The following is a 14,343-nucleotide window of genomic DNA, read 5'->3' as shown; positions in this document are numbered from 1 at the left end:
GTTTTTCATATACACCAGACAGAAAAACAGTTGCAAACATGCAATATTGGGAGTTGCTACACATTGGTTTTAAAGATACCGAATACGGCTGAAGTCATTCTAACACTCTCACTGATACACTCTCAGCATACTAGAAGTATCACTGAAATGAATGAAACTACTTCCACAATTCCATTGTAAAACTTGCCTAGAACTGCAGGAAGGAAGCCAAAATGAGTAATAATAAAATCAGCTTGGGACTGTGTTTTGTTATTTCATTTGAACAAGCTTGCCATCGAGATTTGTAAGGAGTCCAAAAGAAAAACTTTCCACTAATTCCGCCAACTCTCTCAACCCCTGTGTATTTAAGAAATGCAATTATCTGCTTCTTCTTTTAAGGCATATTTTTTTCTTTCTGAGATCCTCTGGGTAAAGTTGTATACAAAAGTCAGCAAATAATTCGTCACATTCCTTCGGCCAGTGTACTTGAAAATCCTATGTGGGCTGTCAAGAGCAAGAACGTAACAACAAACCCTTAGCCAAGCCACCATGCCCATTATTAAAACACCCATTCTACTTTATCAGTTTAACACTGTGTTCCTCTGGTTTCATGAAAGTGGAGAACATACCAATTCGCTCTTATGAAAAGTAAACAAAGGGTACCAATTTTAAGAAACTAGAAACTGCAATTACTGCAAACAGCTGAATTTAACTTACAATCATCATCACTCGTGTCTGTCTCCTCGATCAGTGTGCACTCTATTAAAGACAGAACGCCACCTGTCTATGAAAACAAAGTACATTTTTCACAAATTTTGACATTTGTTCACATTTGTCAATACAGTTATCTTTAAAATTTGATATACCTTAGTCTAAGATTTCACCTTACTCAGAGCTCTGAGGAAGATTCATCAATTCTATGATGCATATTTTGCCTAAGAACTAAACTCAGATAGATGAAATATAAAGTTTTGCTTAATCCAACATCAATAATATACTCAAATGTAAAAAATTTCTTTCAGTTTTACCACACTATAATTTATCCCACATACAGACTTGTTCACAAGTTTCAAAAAAGGTAACTAGAATTTCATCCTCTCCTGAATTTAAATCAAATACATACAAGATTTTTTTTTTAAAGGTTCAGTTATACTCTATTTACTTTGCAAAATACTTGAACTGTTTAAGGGGTGCAAAGTGAGAAAGCACATAACCAGTCAGAAATGTCTTTGCCAAGTTAAAGTTCTATTCAACATAATCCATCCTGTCAACTCATAAGCCAACATTACAAAAGCCTAATTCTCAGCAAATATAACAAGAGTGTTCTTAGAACAGCTTTCAGTTTAAGAGAATGTGCTGTTCAGGAAAAGAGAATTGATTTTAAAAATAAATTTTATTAAAGCTCTAGAAAAAATTCTTTGATAATTCCACAGGGTGGTACTGGCTGATTTATGCATTGAAAACTGACTTACATTCAGTGCTAGCTTATACAAACATACACGCAGATGTGCTCTTTCTGACCCCCAGCCTATTAGAATTACATGGTTCTAGGAAAAAAATTGTAGTTAGTAAGAACTTTGGCTGAATTCTATTACATGCAATGAGAAGACAAAGCAGTTAACTACTGTGCATCACCTCACTTCTGTTTATAGCAACACATGCACATCTCAGGTTAAAGCCATAAAATAGTATCACTGAAGCTGTTCTCATTTTGTAAATTGAGTTACAATGTAAAGTCTGTACCTTGAGAAGATGCAGTTTTCCTCCTGAACTTCTCGTACAAATTAAAAAATGTTTTGTAAATAAGAAGCACTGCCTTTCTCCTTCCTTCTTCAAAGATAATGATCCCAGACGAACTTTGCTAAGTTTTCCCCTCTCAACTGAAGGGACTTGAATAAGGGAACCTGATAATAAAGATGCAAATTTACTGTACTACAGTAATATTTAGTAGGCAGTGTTTAAAGCGTTAATGCATCGAATATTATCTTATTAATTAATGCAACTTTTCACTCTAGTAAGTATCAGTATACATCAGCATCTGTTTTAAGCACAACTCAAACATCTTTTTGTTGCACAAGTTCACTTTGGTTTTTTATGATAGACTCAAACAAGTACAGTCTAGACTAATGCTTACGTACACAGCAGGATTAGATCTTGGGCAAATTCTTATGCAGTTTAAACACACTAATAGTACACTGATCAGAAGATGAACCTGAACAGCACACTGCACTTTTGACAGCGGCTAGACTTGCCAAATATACTTAGAAGCCAAAAAGGCAAGAGCATGAAAAAAACAGGTTTTGAAGGAAAAGAGTTTGTGTATATGTGTGTGCCTATGTGCAAGAGAGATGGAAATGAAGCATACTTCTTCTTCTTATCTTGTACTGCATAATTTTCAGTGCTCCACAGCTCATCTAAGATGTGTTACCAGTAAAACACTTCTGAACTAAATTGAACCTGCTTACATAAGTCTGAATTTGTGCTCTGCAGAACTCCAGACTGGGGACAGCTTTGCTTCTTCCAAAACCAGCCTCTGACCAACTTTTCCAGATTGATATCACCATGTGTATCACTTCTGAATTTGGATCTGGAGTTAAATTTGGTGGTGAAGTGCAATTCCTCTATGTATCAAAGAGAAGGATTTTATGATACAACTCACTGGTACCAGACAGGGCAGCCAAGAGACCTCCTAATCTCATTCCCACACATCTATCCTTACTATCACCCTTACACTGGCTCTTGCCTTACTCCAACATTAGCTAGCTAATAGATCCAAACCAGCGGGAAACTAATGCTGCAAAGCAGCAGCTGACTTAGCTCCCTGGTACGCCTCACTGCAAGGCTGAAAAAGCACCAGTGGTGATGCAAAGAAAGCAACAGCAGCAAAACAAGCATGAGGGGATGGATGTTGCCCTGCCTCTTCCAGAAGCACCAAGATACTGGACTAGCAGAGCTATATCAAAGCTCAGACTAGTGGCAGCTTCTTGACACAATGCAAGAAAATTATCCATGAAATATTAAATTAATAATACTTACTCTACATTGTCAAAAAAATTATCTTGTTCCAAGTTTGCATACAAAATCTTAAGCGAACAAACAGAGAAATTAAGGTAACTGAGAAAGCTACTGTTTTTATACTTTTTTCTGCACTAAGCTTCTTCTACGTATTTAATTAGCCTTAATTTATTAATATATTTACAACTTTTACTGTCTGGTATAGCAATATACATACCAGTAAACCTGCAACAGAACAGTGTTCTCTGACAGCTGTTTCACATTTAAACTAAGTGTGTACAACGTGATTTGTGTCATTGCAACAAAACAGTGCAGTAAATTTATACTCTAGAACTAATTTCCAAAGGTCTGCAACATTTTTAGATTCACTTAAATTCTGACCAACATCCACAAATACTTCTTGGTTGCTGTACACTTCCCCTGGACAAAACAGCCTACATGCTTCAGCTGTGAAAAACGGGAAGGAGATCATTCCCATGTGTTGGAATGGTGACTTTTCCATGTTACACCGACTGTCCCTAGGTCACACTGCAGGACCAAGGAGCGTGCACAAAGCAACTCCCAAGAAACTTCTCATCAGAAAATTCTCAGTGTCTTTTTAATCCTGAAATTTCCTCCACCATTTAGGGTAACAATATCCAACCTGTATGTTTTGTTTCTTAGAATAATAGTATCTATAAATATGATAATGCTTACAAATTTAGCTTTACAGATAGCCTTTTGTTTTTGTTTTTGTTTTTAATTTTCATTAGAATGCTTTCAGGAATACCATATTCTATGCTGCTAAAATAGACAGAATGTTAAATGGTGTTCTTCTATGGAGCTGGAATGTTATCATTTAATAAGGTAAATCAAAATAAACTAGGGCTTTTTTAAATGCAGAAAAGAGGGACTGCATTATCTCTCTTTGATACTCAGTATTTACAGGAGAAACACATCTCCTATATGTGCTGTATGGCTCATCAAACAAGGACCTCATGCATTCTCATCAAGCTTTTGCGATTAATGGCATTTGGCATTTGGCCACCATGCATTTTACTACAGTTTTCCTCTTAAGGAAAAAAAATGGTCACAATTGGCCAATGTACAGTTGCAAGAAGGAAGTGAGGCTAATGCTAGAACATTTGTTAGTATAGTTTGGACAGTCAGCGCCATCTCAGGAATTTTTATCCAGCTACAGACCTAAGCACTTTCAGTACTTCAAACTGCCAGAACAGTCACTCTATTAGCCTTTGCTCAATTCAAAAAATACAAAAGATTCTATTAAAAAAAAATACTTTTTAGCCTCCGGTTATTAATTATTATTATTGCTTGATAAATAATTATTATTGATTGATTTAAAAATTCAGTTTGGTTTTCTCTGTTCTGGAGGTCTTTCTATTTTACCATAAGGATGGTCAAACTGGAACAGGTTGCTCATTCTGAGAGGCTGTGAAGCCTCCATCCTTGGAAGCAACCAAATCCTCACCGGACGTGGTAGAGAGCAATCTGCTCTATCTGATGTTGCTTTGTGCAGGTCTGATTGGACTAGAGAATTTCCATAAATCTCTTCCAACTTCTACTAGTCTATGATTTTGTAATTGTTACGTATCTATCCACAGAGGTAAATTCATAGCAGCTGATGGCAGGAACATCAGACAGAGTGTTTGGAAGCATTTAAAGGGCCTTGAGATGCCCAGCTGTCTTGGTTATCAGCCACTGTTGGATTGAAAACTGAGATTCCCTGTGTTTCCTTTAGACTCTTAAAGAAAACGTTCCTTAATTGTCTGCCATGACTTATAGTATGCCTGACAATAAAGTCTGCATCTAAGAGACAGAGAAAAGCAGACCCCAAGAAACCTGAAGGGGAATCCACAATTTACATTGCAAAGCACTGCCAGAGATAGTTCCTATGGTCTCAATTTGCAAAACTCAACAGAATCAATCTCTTCTTAGAGAAGCGAAGCATGTAACATATGGCCAACTTGTAATTAACCTCACGGGAAAAGCCTGAACAAAGGTAAAGGCACCTCTCTCATTTCTTAAGCTGAGGTTTCCTGTATCCATCTATACTGATCGACACACGGAATAGGAGCCTAATTGAAATTAGAGATGGACATCATTGTAAAAGTGACCCTGCTGTCAAGAGGTGAACGGAAAATGGGCTCTGCATTACTTCAGCTCTATTCAGGTTTCTGCACTTACACAAAATCACATGCAGTGGATGTTCCAAAAGGCTGTGATCCAGCCTTCTGTGACATACAGTCTTGTCCACTGTCCTTTGAATGTACGCCCAGAAATAAATCTGAATTGAATTTACTTAAACTATGGGTTCGACCTGGGTCTAACACTCCAACAATAAACTTTTTCGGACCAATTCCTACAGAAAATTAGTAAGTTTTTACTGATGAAACACTGGGCACAAATAATACCAGTCAATCTTAAGAGGAAAAAAACCAACAAATATATAAACACCAAATATTGTAATCATCTTGGAAAAAATTCTCAAATTTAATTAAAATGCATGGAACAAGTCCATCTGTATTTTTCTCTAAAGCCATATTCGCTTTAAACACCTCAGTTATAAGAAATGCAGATATTTATTGAAGAATCAAGTAATTTAACAGTGACTTGTACAATCAATCATGGAATTTATTACAGAAAGTTTCATAGCTTGGCCACATGACTACAGAAACACCGCAGAACAGATTTCAAAATGTATACAAAGTCTATTAATTACCAGCTCTGTATATGGCTCTATTAAAGGCAAAATATTCTGCTGAGGCTATCTAGAAAAGGTCTCATGAAGGGATGCACCTGACTTATATTCTTAACCTTTCCTAAATACATTTAACACTTTTCGGACATAAAGAAGCTTTTACCCTATGCTATAGACCTGTACTAGTTGTATACGAACCCACTAACATGTTTTAAATGATCCAGAATTAATTTATTATCTAGATAGGAGAAAAATAAGCTTCAATTATGAAATGTTCACATTTGCTGGTTTAACATTAACCTAAACCCTACCAAACAAGAACCGCAACCAGTTCCTGTTAAAAAGTGACACTTATTTGAAATGGAGAAGTTATTGTAACACAATTTTGTGGAAGTTAACAACAAATTCCACCTCTGCTACAACTGTTTCAATAGAAAGAGTTTCCAAAACCATCAAGAATAGACAGAAAAGGACACAGTATGGCTCTTCCCCTCTTCATTTGGTAACCACTATATATTACAAGTAGTCCTACATTCCCAGCAGAACAGAATGCCTTTTCTTCATGATCTCTTCTTGCAGAAATGTTTTTTATAGCTATTCTGAACTTCCACTAAAGCTCAAAAATGCATCTCTCAAGAGGCAAAGTGAGTATGTTCAGGTATTATATCTGTGCTTGCACTATCAATTTGAGATGTTTCCAAAGTACCCAGAAAAATGGGGACAACTGACAGATCTTTTCTCTCCTAGCAATCACTTTACACTGACAAAGCTTCAGGCTTCTCCTGCACTTTTGCCCAAATGTTGGTATCAGCTGGGACTGCCACGTTAACTGACCAGGCAGTCCTGGTCCCTGTGGAGCTGTAGGTAATTTCCATCCCTTTGAAGATCACAGCTCAAGCAGAATGTACATTACTGTCCCATGGGTGCTTTACCATTCATGTGCTGCTGTTTTTCACGGTTCCTGAAGAAAACAGCACAGAAGTGAGGTTTCAACTACAGCCCCAAATTACTTGTCATCAGGACATTTTGTGACTTACCCTCCATGGACCATGAGCAGTCTTAGGATGTTAGCTGTGCCCGCCAGTGCAGTGACCTGCCCAGTGATGGCAACATGAACCCTGCTGGTTTTAACGCAATTTTTTCATGATTACAACAGAAGATAGCTTTAAAGATGAATATCTTACCTTGGCGTATAAAAGTTTGACTGGTATCTAGTAATATATCACAGCCTTCTACTATCGTTCTCTCTATGGCTAGATTCTTCCGGATGTTTTCTGTGTCACTCACTTCATCATGCATCACCCTGTTAGACACAATACAAAATGCACTTTAAATTCCCCTGAAATGCATCTTGCACCTGTTGCGTCTGTTTTCACTTGCACTTACACAGTGTAGACACAGAAGGTAGCTGATGTCCTTTGCCACCTGCTACAAAACAGATATACCCATGAAGCACATTATCACTCTAGAGGAAGTTTATTGCCTTTTTTCCATCCCTTTCAAATAATTTCATTTTTCCAGTGCTGGAACCAATTTCACCAGACTTGTTCTTAGGCTATTCCTAAAGATATCTGACAGACGCCACCAAGCTAAAAACCCTTCACAGCTGATAGAATATTATTTCTTGATCCTTCGTGGACTAGGCTTCCAAAACCTGGAAGTGTTCCCCGGAATTCTGTATTAGTTACAATACATTGTAGAGTCCCTGCCCATGGCCTTGGGCTCCCATCCTGCTCTGCTTCCGTTTACATCTCAACGTACCGTTCACTTCCCCCTTGCTTCCTATAACAACCACAGCCTTGACGGCTCACCACCTACTTTCTTCTGCTTTTTTTCATAGGCATCCACCCCTTAAACAGAGAAATACAGATTTTTTTCAAGGCTGAAACCAATCCAGAAATTTATATGGTGTCACAATGTATAATACTTTCCCAAACTGGGACCAGAGTGCAGTCCCTGAAAGCTCTTCCCTCAGAACTATCTTAAAGGGATGGAAATGAGTCCAGAGTTTTATACTTATGGTCTGCACTGCCTGCCTTATAAGCACAGGAGGATCCATCAGTCTCAGACTCCAGTTCTGAACATTCAGTGATGAATTAGTTGGATCAGCAATGAACTCTGACTCATGAGGTAAAGCCAAGTCAAAGCTAATTGATCTGCTCAGGCACATAACCCTGCCCAGAGAAATTCTCTCCTTTGCTTGAGTGGAAAGGAGATGTTACTTCTTTCTGCTTCAGATGGCCTCAGAACCAAGCAGAACTTGATGAACACTGCAGGAGCTGAACACAAGACATTTCTGTAAAAGATACTGCCTGCCCAACTCTGTAAGAAGTTAGAGCTTGGAGAGGTGGGACATGACCTGACTCAGAAGGCTGCCTCTGTCCCAAGACACAGCAGGACAAAAAGGGAAGAATAACAAACTCCAAATTAAAGGGTAGTTTCCACAAGGTAGCAACTTCGTCTTAACAGAAAAAGAAAAGTGAGCAGTCAAAAGCATGCAATTAACAAAAGCTATAAAGTGATTCCTCTTTTACAGCTGAATATTCTCCAGGTACATCTTTGGTGAACAATCCAGAAACTCAAGATTTATATCCTGGAGCTTATGCAGCATTTCTTTGTTCACAGAAGAAAACTGTGTTTCCCAGGGAGAACAACCAAATTTCTTACTGGGCTGACAGAGGGGAACATCTGAGACAAGGAAGAGCTTCACTTTGCAGGTTTCTACAGGGACTGCTGACCAGTTCTCAGAATGTATCTTTAGTCCTGTTTATCTGACATTATTTGAAGCATATATCAAAATCAGTTATTTCATTAACACACATGAAGTATAATACAGACTGAGAACTTAGTACTTTTCAGGACCCTGACTGATTCCCATTGTTACAGAGTATCAGAAAAGCCCTTTTTCTTTAAACTGTGAAAAAAAATACATATTTCTCTATGTAAAGAAAATTGGTTTGCTCATAACTCAAGAGTAGGTGGTTCCTATAGCAACTCCTATTCTCCCCTACCCAAAACACAAGGAGACACTTCTAGATGTATGTTAGGGAAGGAGGAAAAAAAAAAAAAAAAAGAGAGAGAGCCAAAATATTAGATTGAAGTATTTTTGGTTTGTTTCACTGTCTTTGTTTTGGTTTTGATCCTTCTCTTTAAAATAATATAAAAGAACAAAACGAAACCAAAATAAAGAAAATATATTTTCATTTCAAAACTTTTATTATCAAACATAAGGCAGAAAAATCCTACCTTGAAAGTTCTTCTAGTTTAGATTTAGCAAATTCAAGGCTTTTTCGCTCAACATGTTCATGTGGTGTGTGAGCCAGAAGTTCATGAAGTGTTATAATATATCTAGGAATCTTAAAACAAATTAGATATAAAATCAGTAAACCCTTAAAGGAATAATTCCAATACAGCTTTTTCTTAAATATTACCTTGGTCAAAAAAGTTTTGCAAACATAGGCTTTTTTTAAATTAATATCCAGAGCTAAATGATTATACATACATTCTAAATATAACAACCACCAAAAATACTGAACTTTCCAGTGACAGAGACTGTATATGCATATGGATGTTTTCAGTCTGAGGAAACACAAAATCCATTTATTACATTTTAAGAAAAAGATCAGATCAGAGGTAGCCACAAATATGCCATTAAATTTCATTGTTTCATGCCGCTATCCAAGTGCCAATACAGAAAATTTTCACAACTCACTGGGAGATCCACACATACCTACCCTAAATGTTAATAGGATATGTGCATCTAAATTTCTTGTGGGTTTGAAAATGTCAGCTGACCTGTTTGCATTTAGATAAAATTCACATTGCACTAATAGACATTGAAGAACATGCAGCATTTGACTATTAAAGGCCACAGGGCAGCACAAGGACCCTGATCCATTTATTATTACTTAAAGCAGTTTCAGGTCTTGTAACCAGAACCAAGTGATACTGCACGATACCTTGTCTTTACAGAATCAAAGTTATTTAGGAGGAGACAGGAATTCTTACTAAGCTGAAATGAAGAGTCATCAGCAAGGATACCCTCCATCTCATATGACTAAGACCCTCTCTCTCCCTTCTAAGATCCCATGACCTTGTTTCAACTCAGCCAAAAAATCCCAAAACTTCACAATACACAAGCTCAAAGCTAAAAAAATATATTATTACAGGGCTTAATGGCCCTTTAGGCTAATATGAATAACTAGCAGTAATAAAAGTGTCACCGATCCCCGCCCCCCCCCCGCCCCCCCCCCCCGTTTTGTTAAACACAGTTTGCTAGTAACTGAACAAATGGAGGGGATTCGCTATTCTCTTGATGAGTAAAATGTAAAAAAACACATAAAATGTACGTTAAATGTAAAAGACACAAAACCATCAGACCAGTGTTTCACAGACCTCTTAAAACAGCTGCAAATAATTAATCTAGGCAGATCAAGTAAAAATATCTGAAGGATAAATAAAGTTTTCAAAACCTTAGCAATGTATTTTTTGTTTTCTAAAGACCAAGTCACTGGAGAGCAAAGTGGGAGGAAAGTTTCAAAACGTGTTCCTAGTAAAATACTTGTGGCTGCTCGAACTTGCTATACCAGGCATATTATCCCTCTCTGGACCACTTCGTAATCCTGCAGCAGGCAGAAGTCCAATAATTGTTTCTCAGTTTTTTTTCTTTTGGCATTAGTCCTCATCCCACATTCCCCTTCAACATATATAAGATTCTGAAGAGAGATGAATCAGTATTGTTGGAGAAAAGACCTCTACAGGCAGAGTTTCAGTATAATAATGAAACAAATGAAAACAAAACTATTTTACATGAGAGTATTTTTATTCTAGCAAGAAGAATATTCAATCAATCGCAATGTCAATAACACAAAATTAAGCAATCAAACATTAAAAACAAATAGTCACAAAAAATATACAGAGACTACCTGAAACATGGGGTAAGTAAGGAAAGTTTCCAGCATTCGCCCCTCACATGCTGGGTTGGCTTCATATTGCTTCAAGAGTTTGTCAAAATCTCTGTTTTGCTTACAGTTTGCCAGTACTTGTAGACTATATTGATGATTCCGAACAAATTCTTGATATATGTTCAGCATTGGCAGCAGAATGTCAAATAAGTCAGCTAGAAAAAGTCAAGAAATGCTTTTTTTTTTTCCCAGCTACCCATCACTTGAAACATATTTTTAAAGAAAATACTATGTTCTATGGAAGTGAATTACTATGATCACTTCTGTTACTGCTGTTTCCAATATACTGAGATTTTAGAAACATTAAACTCGGCTCTTTCACCTGCCAACACATGTTTTTTCTGATTAGCTAATAATCAGAAAATATCACCGAAAATTCAGGGGCCCATGTCTAATCAATGCCTAGGGCAGAGGCATTCTCACATACGGACTGGAAGGTGGTCGTTACTGCCCATGTGGGACTCCCACTACACCAGATCTTGCAGTATTAGTTGTGGAAATGTGTTCCATTCAAAAAGAACTTTTTTAAAAAAGTCCTGTCTTTCAAAAAAAAACCCCAAAGAACACAACCTTACTGTAATTTCAAATAAATATAAACATTATCCTCCTAGAGAAAATAAAGTAACTTACCTAGGATTAAGGTAGGCCAATTAGCTATTCTTGCTTTTAAGCCTTGGTGAAATATCTCATGAAGAAACATGATTGTTTCACTGAAAAACAAGTATTAAACAGACAAAAAGACAATTCAGGTTTTATTTTCTGATTAATGATTCACAGAGAAACATCTCTTCCTGGTTAGTAGTATGGTTTGCACTCTGCTAGGGTAAAACAGAAGACAGTTATTATTATGGAAGTAAGTGCTTCTTATTCATAGAATCACAGAACAGTTTGGGTTGGAGGGGACCTTAAAGACCATCCAGTCCCACCCCCCCTGCCCCGGGCAGGCCCCCCCCCCCCCCCCAGCCCAGGCTGCCCCCAGCCCCGTCCAGCCTGGCCTTGAGCCCCCCCAGGGATGGGGCACCCACAGCTGCTCCGGGCAGCCTGGGCCAACTCACCACCCTTGTGTTAAAAAATTTCTTCCTTAAATCCTATTGAAGTTTACCAGCTTTCAGTTTAAAACTGTTGCCCTTTGCCCTATCCCTACATGCCCTTGTAAAAAGTCCCTCTCCAGCTTTCTTGCAGGCCCCCTTTTACTGCATTGTTCACAATTTTTAGTGCAATAGTCTAAAAAATATGCAGTATTTGGTGTAGAAAGCATATTCTTTTTAGTTCTTTTAAATAAAAGCACCTATTAAATAACATTTTCCACACAGTTTAATTAATAGGTTTTCCAAGAATATCATTGACAATGCATTCAATAGTTTAAGAGGACCAGTAAGATGCAGAAACCTGAAGTCAGTGGTAGTCATCTACATTCTTGCTTGCTGCTGTTTAAAATCTGAAGCTTAACAACTTTCCTACAACACAAACCTTAATATTGTATTTTAGTTTATGAGGTCAACAGCAGCAGGGGACATGCCAGCTGTAAGAAAAACCATAAAGAGTACAGTGATTGTGAATGAGCTATGAAAGGGAAACTAGTCTCGTAACTAAAGGAACGTGGTTTATGTCTTAGAAGTTTGGGGTAGACTTGGATGCAACCCCAGCCCTGTATCAAATGTTGGATGCCTGCTGGTTTATTTGTACTTACTCATCACAATAGTATTTGTATGCTTAATGAAAAGAACAATTCTTTTTTGTAGGATATGAAAAGACAAGTGAGAGGGAAGGAGGTCCTTAGGCAGGACAACAGAAAATAGAATATCTGATTTATTCATCCTCAGGGTCTTACCCGGACCATATGAGGCCACTAAGTCAAATTTTCCTCTCTTAAGAGAAAAAAAATAACAGGGAAGGTGACAGAAAATTATGAGAACAGCCCCAAGAGGCATGATTCGTCCTTTTCTTCCTCTAGCAGAGGAAGAAATAGAATGTAAGAGGCAAAGAGGTGTTGCTGGTTTCAAACAGCATCACTGACAGCACGATGCCTTTTACCCCTGGAAACGTGGTCTACCTCAGTGACATCGTTTACACCACAGCAAAAAACCCAAGTGTCAGACCTCACTACTACAAACTGAAGCAGGGAAGAAGCGGTCAGAGGAATTCCTGAAAGCAAACAAAAAACCGCATACCTGTTAAGGAAAATGCTACTAACATCATCGTGACTGATAGGTGGCTTCTTTGAACTTGCAGCCATTCTTAAGGGCCGCAGAAAACAGTTCACAAGAACATAAAGTTGATGTACATATTCAGATTCAGCCTCCACCATGTTAAAAACTATCTGATTCCTTTTTCTCATACTTTCTGCATGGGGAGAACAAATATAATCTTGGACAATAGTTTTCCATTTTCTTCTACATAACCAGCCCCGCATAAAGCTCTGGACCTAAAAACAGACCAAGCAGAAAAGAAGAATGAGAAAAAACGTGACTTATCATAAGCTCTTCATTGTAGAAATAAACCTCTAAATGAAATGCCTGTGTTCAAAAAAAAGGCTGTTGCCCTCATCGATCTATATACGTTCCTGAATTATATTTTTTTTAGATTTCTCATTGTTAATGAAATTCCCACAATCACTTGGTCATATTTGTTGCCAGGAAACAGATCAAAAAGATATCATGTACATATCAAGGTACCTTTTACTGCAAGCTCAAATGGTGTGCTTTTGCATATACTCTTCCTATCAGCACAACTGTCCTATGCACTGTGCCGTTTTTTTAACTCCTTTTACCTCCTCTTACACATTTATTTTATACCCCCAAAAGCATTGTGCAATGCTTCCAGGTAACACATTCCAAGACAGACTCAATATCATTATTGACATAACTCTAAAATAGTTGTTAAAGTCAGTTTGCTTTCTGTTCTGAATAGATACCGCTTAGCATGTGTATTTAAAGCTAAGTATCAATATATTGCTTAGAAACTGAAACCTTTGGCATTCTTAAAAAGTATCTCTATGTCACGGGAAAATCTACTTAAGCATAATATCCACTGAAGTTACAAGTGCATTAAAGTTTAGAGAAAAGGTCTGCATCTGGTCACAGAAAATTTCAGTATGTCTTTGCCCTGATCTTGATGTGAAGATCATTCATCTTGAGAGAAACACAAAATCTCACTGGTAGCAGTTTAATCTGAATAAACAACTTTAAAAAAAAGAGCCCATCTGTCAAAATAATCAACATGTAGAATGCAGTGAATTATGTACAGAATCAGAGCACTCCTACTAAAAGAGACATTTCCAGCTCTATTACAAAGTTTAATCTACATGAAAAGGAAAATTCACACAAGGGTACCAGCTTAGTGCTGACCCTGACCTTCAGACTGTGTGACCCAGAAAAAGTGAGAAACTAAGTCCACATACTGTAAAGAATACTGTGCAATTTAAGAGACCGAACACTGTGAGAATAAGGGTGACACATACAGGACCACATTTTCAAGCATGAATTCCAGTGACAGGCACAGCTCTGGAGACTGGTTAAATCCAGCCTTAAGCAATGTTACCAAAAGCTGCACATGTAAATGCCATACAGGTTGGGACAATTCTGTCACTGTTATTAAAAATGCTGGCCATTGTCTCCTGAAACAATCACCATCAAACAGACCAGCTGACAACTTAAATCAAGATTACTCTCTGCATTGTCAATATTC

The 14,343-nt window shown here is 37.5% G+C and overlaps 1 protein-coding gene across 2 annotated transcripts in view; it reads right to left on the bottom strand.

Annotated features, from left to right (window-relative positions):
- RASGRF2 (Ras protein specific guanine nucleotide releasing factor 2) overlaps nucleotides 1-14,343 on the bottom strand; it is a 132,029-nt gene that overhangs the window by 65,580 nt on the left and 52,106 nt on the right. For both annotated transcript variants that reach the window (XM_056325294.1, XM_056325295.1), the window contains exons 5-11: nucleotides 12,828-13,081; nucleotides 11,287-11,366; nucleotides 10,618-10,811; nucleotides 8,939-9,048; nucleotides 6,877-6,995; nucleotides 1,723-1,883; nucleotides 697-763 (exon numbers count right to left, since the gene is read on the bottom strand). In XM_056325294.1, the coding sequence (XP_056181269.1) occupies nucleotides 697-763; nucleotides 1,723-1,883; nucleotides 6,877-6,995; nucleotides 8,939-9,048; nucleotides 10,618-10,811; nucleotides 11,287-11,366; nucleotides 12,828-13,081 (985 nt within the window). The remainder of the gene's footprint in view (nucleotides 1-696; nucleotides 764-1,722; nucleotides 1,884-6,876; nucleotides 6,996-8,938; nucleotides 9,049-10,617; nucleotides 10,812-11,286; nucleotides 11,367-12,827; nucleotides 13,082-14,343) is intronic.

Source organism: Falco biarmicus, chromosome Z, assembly GCF_023638135.1.
Source record: "Falco biarmicus isolate bFalBia1 chromosome Z, bFalBia1.pri, whole genome shotgun sequence".
In the NCBI taxonomy this organism is placed as follows: domain Eukaryota; kingdom Metazoa; phylum Chordata; class Aves; order Falconiformes; family Falconidae; genus Falco; species Falco biarmicus.
The sequence above is the reverse complement of the archived record's forward strand: the minus strand, read 5'-3'. Positions and strand labels throughout refer to the sequence as shown.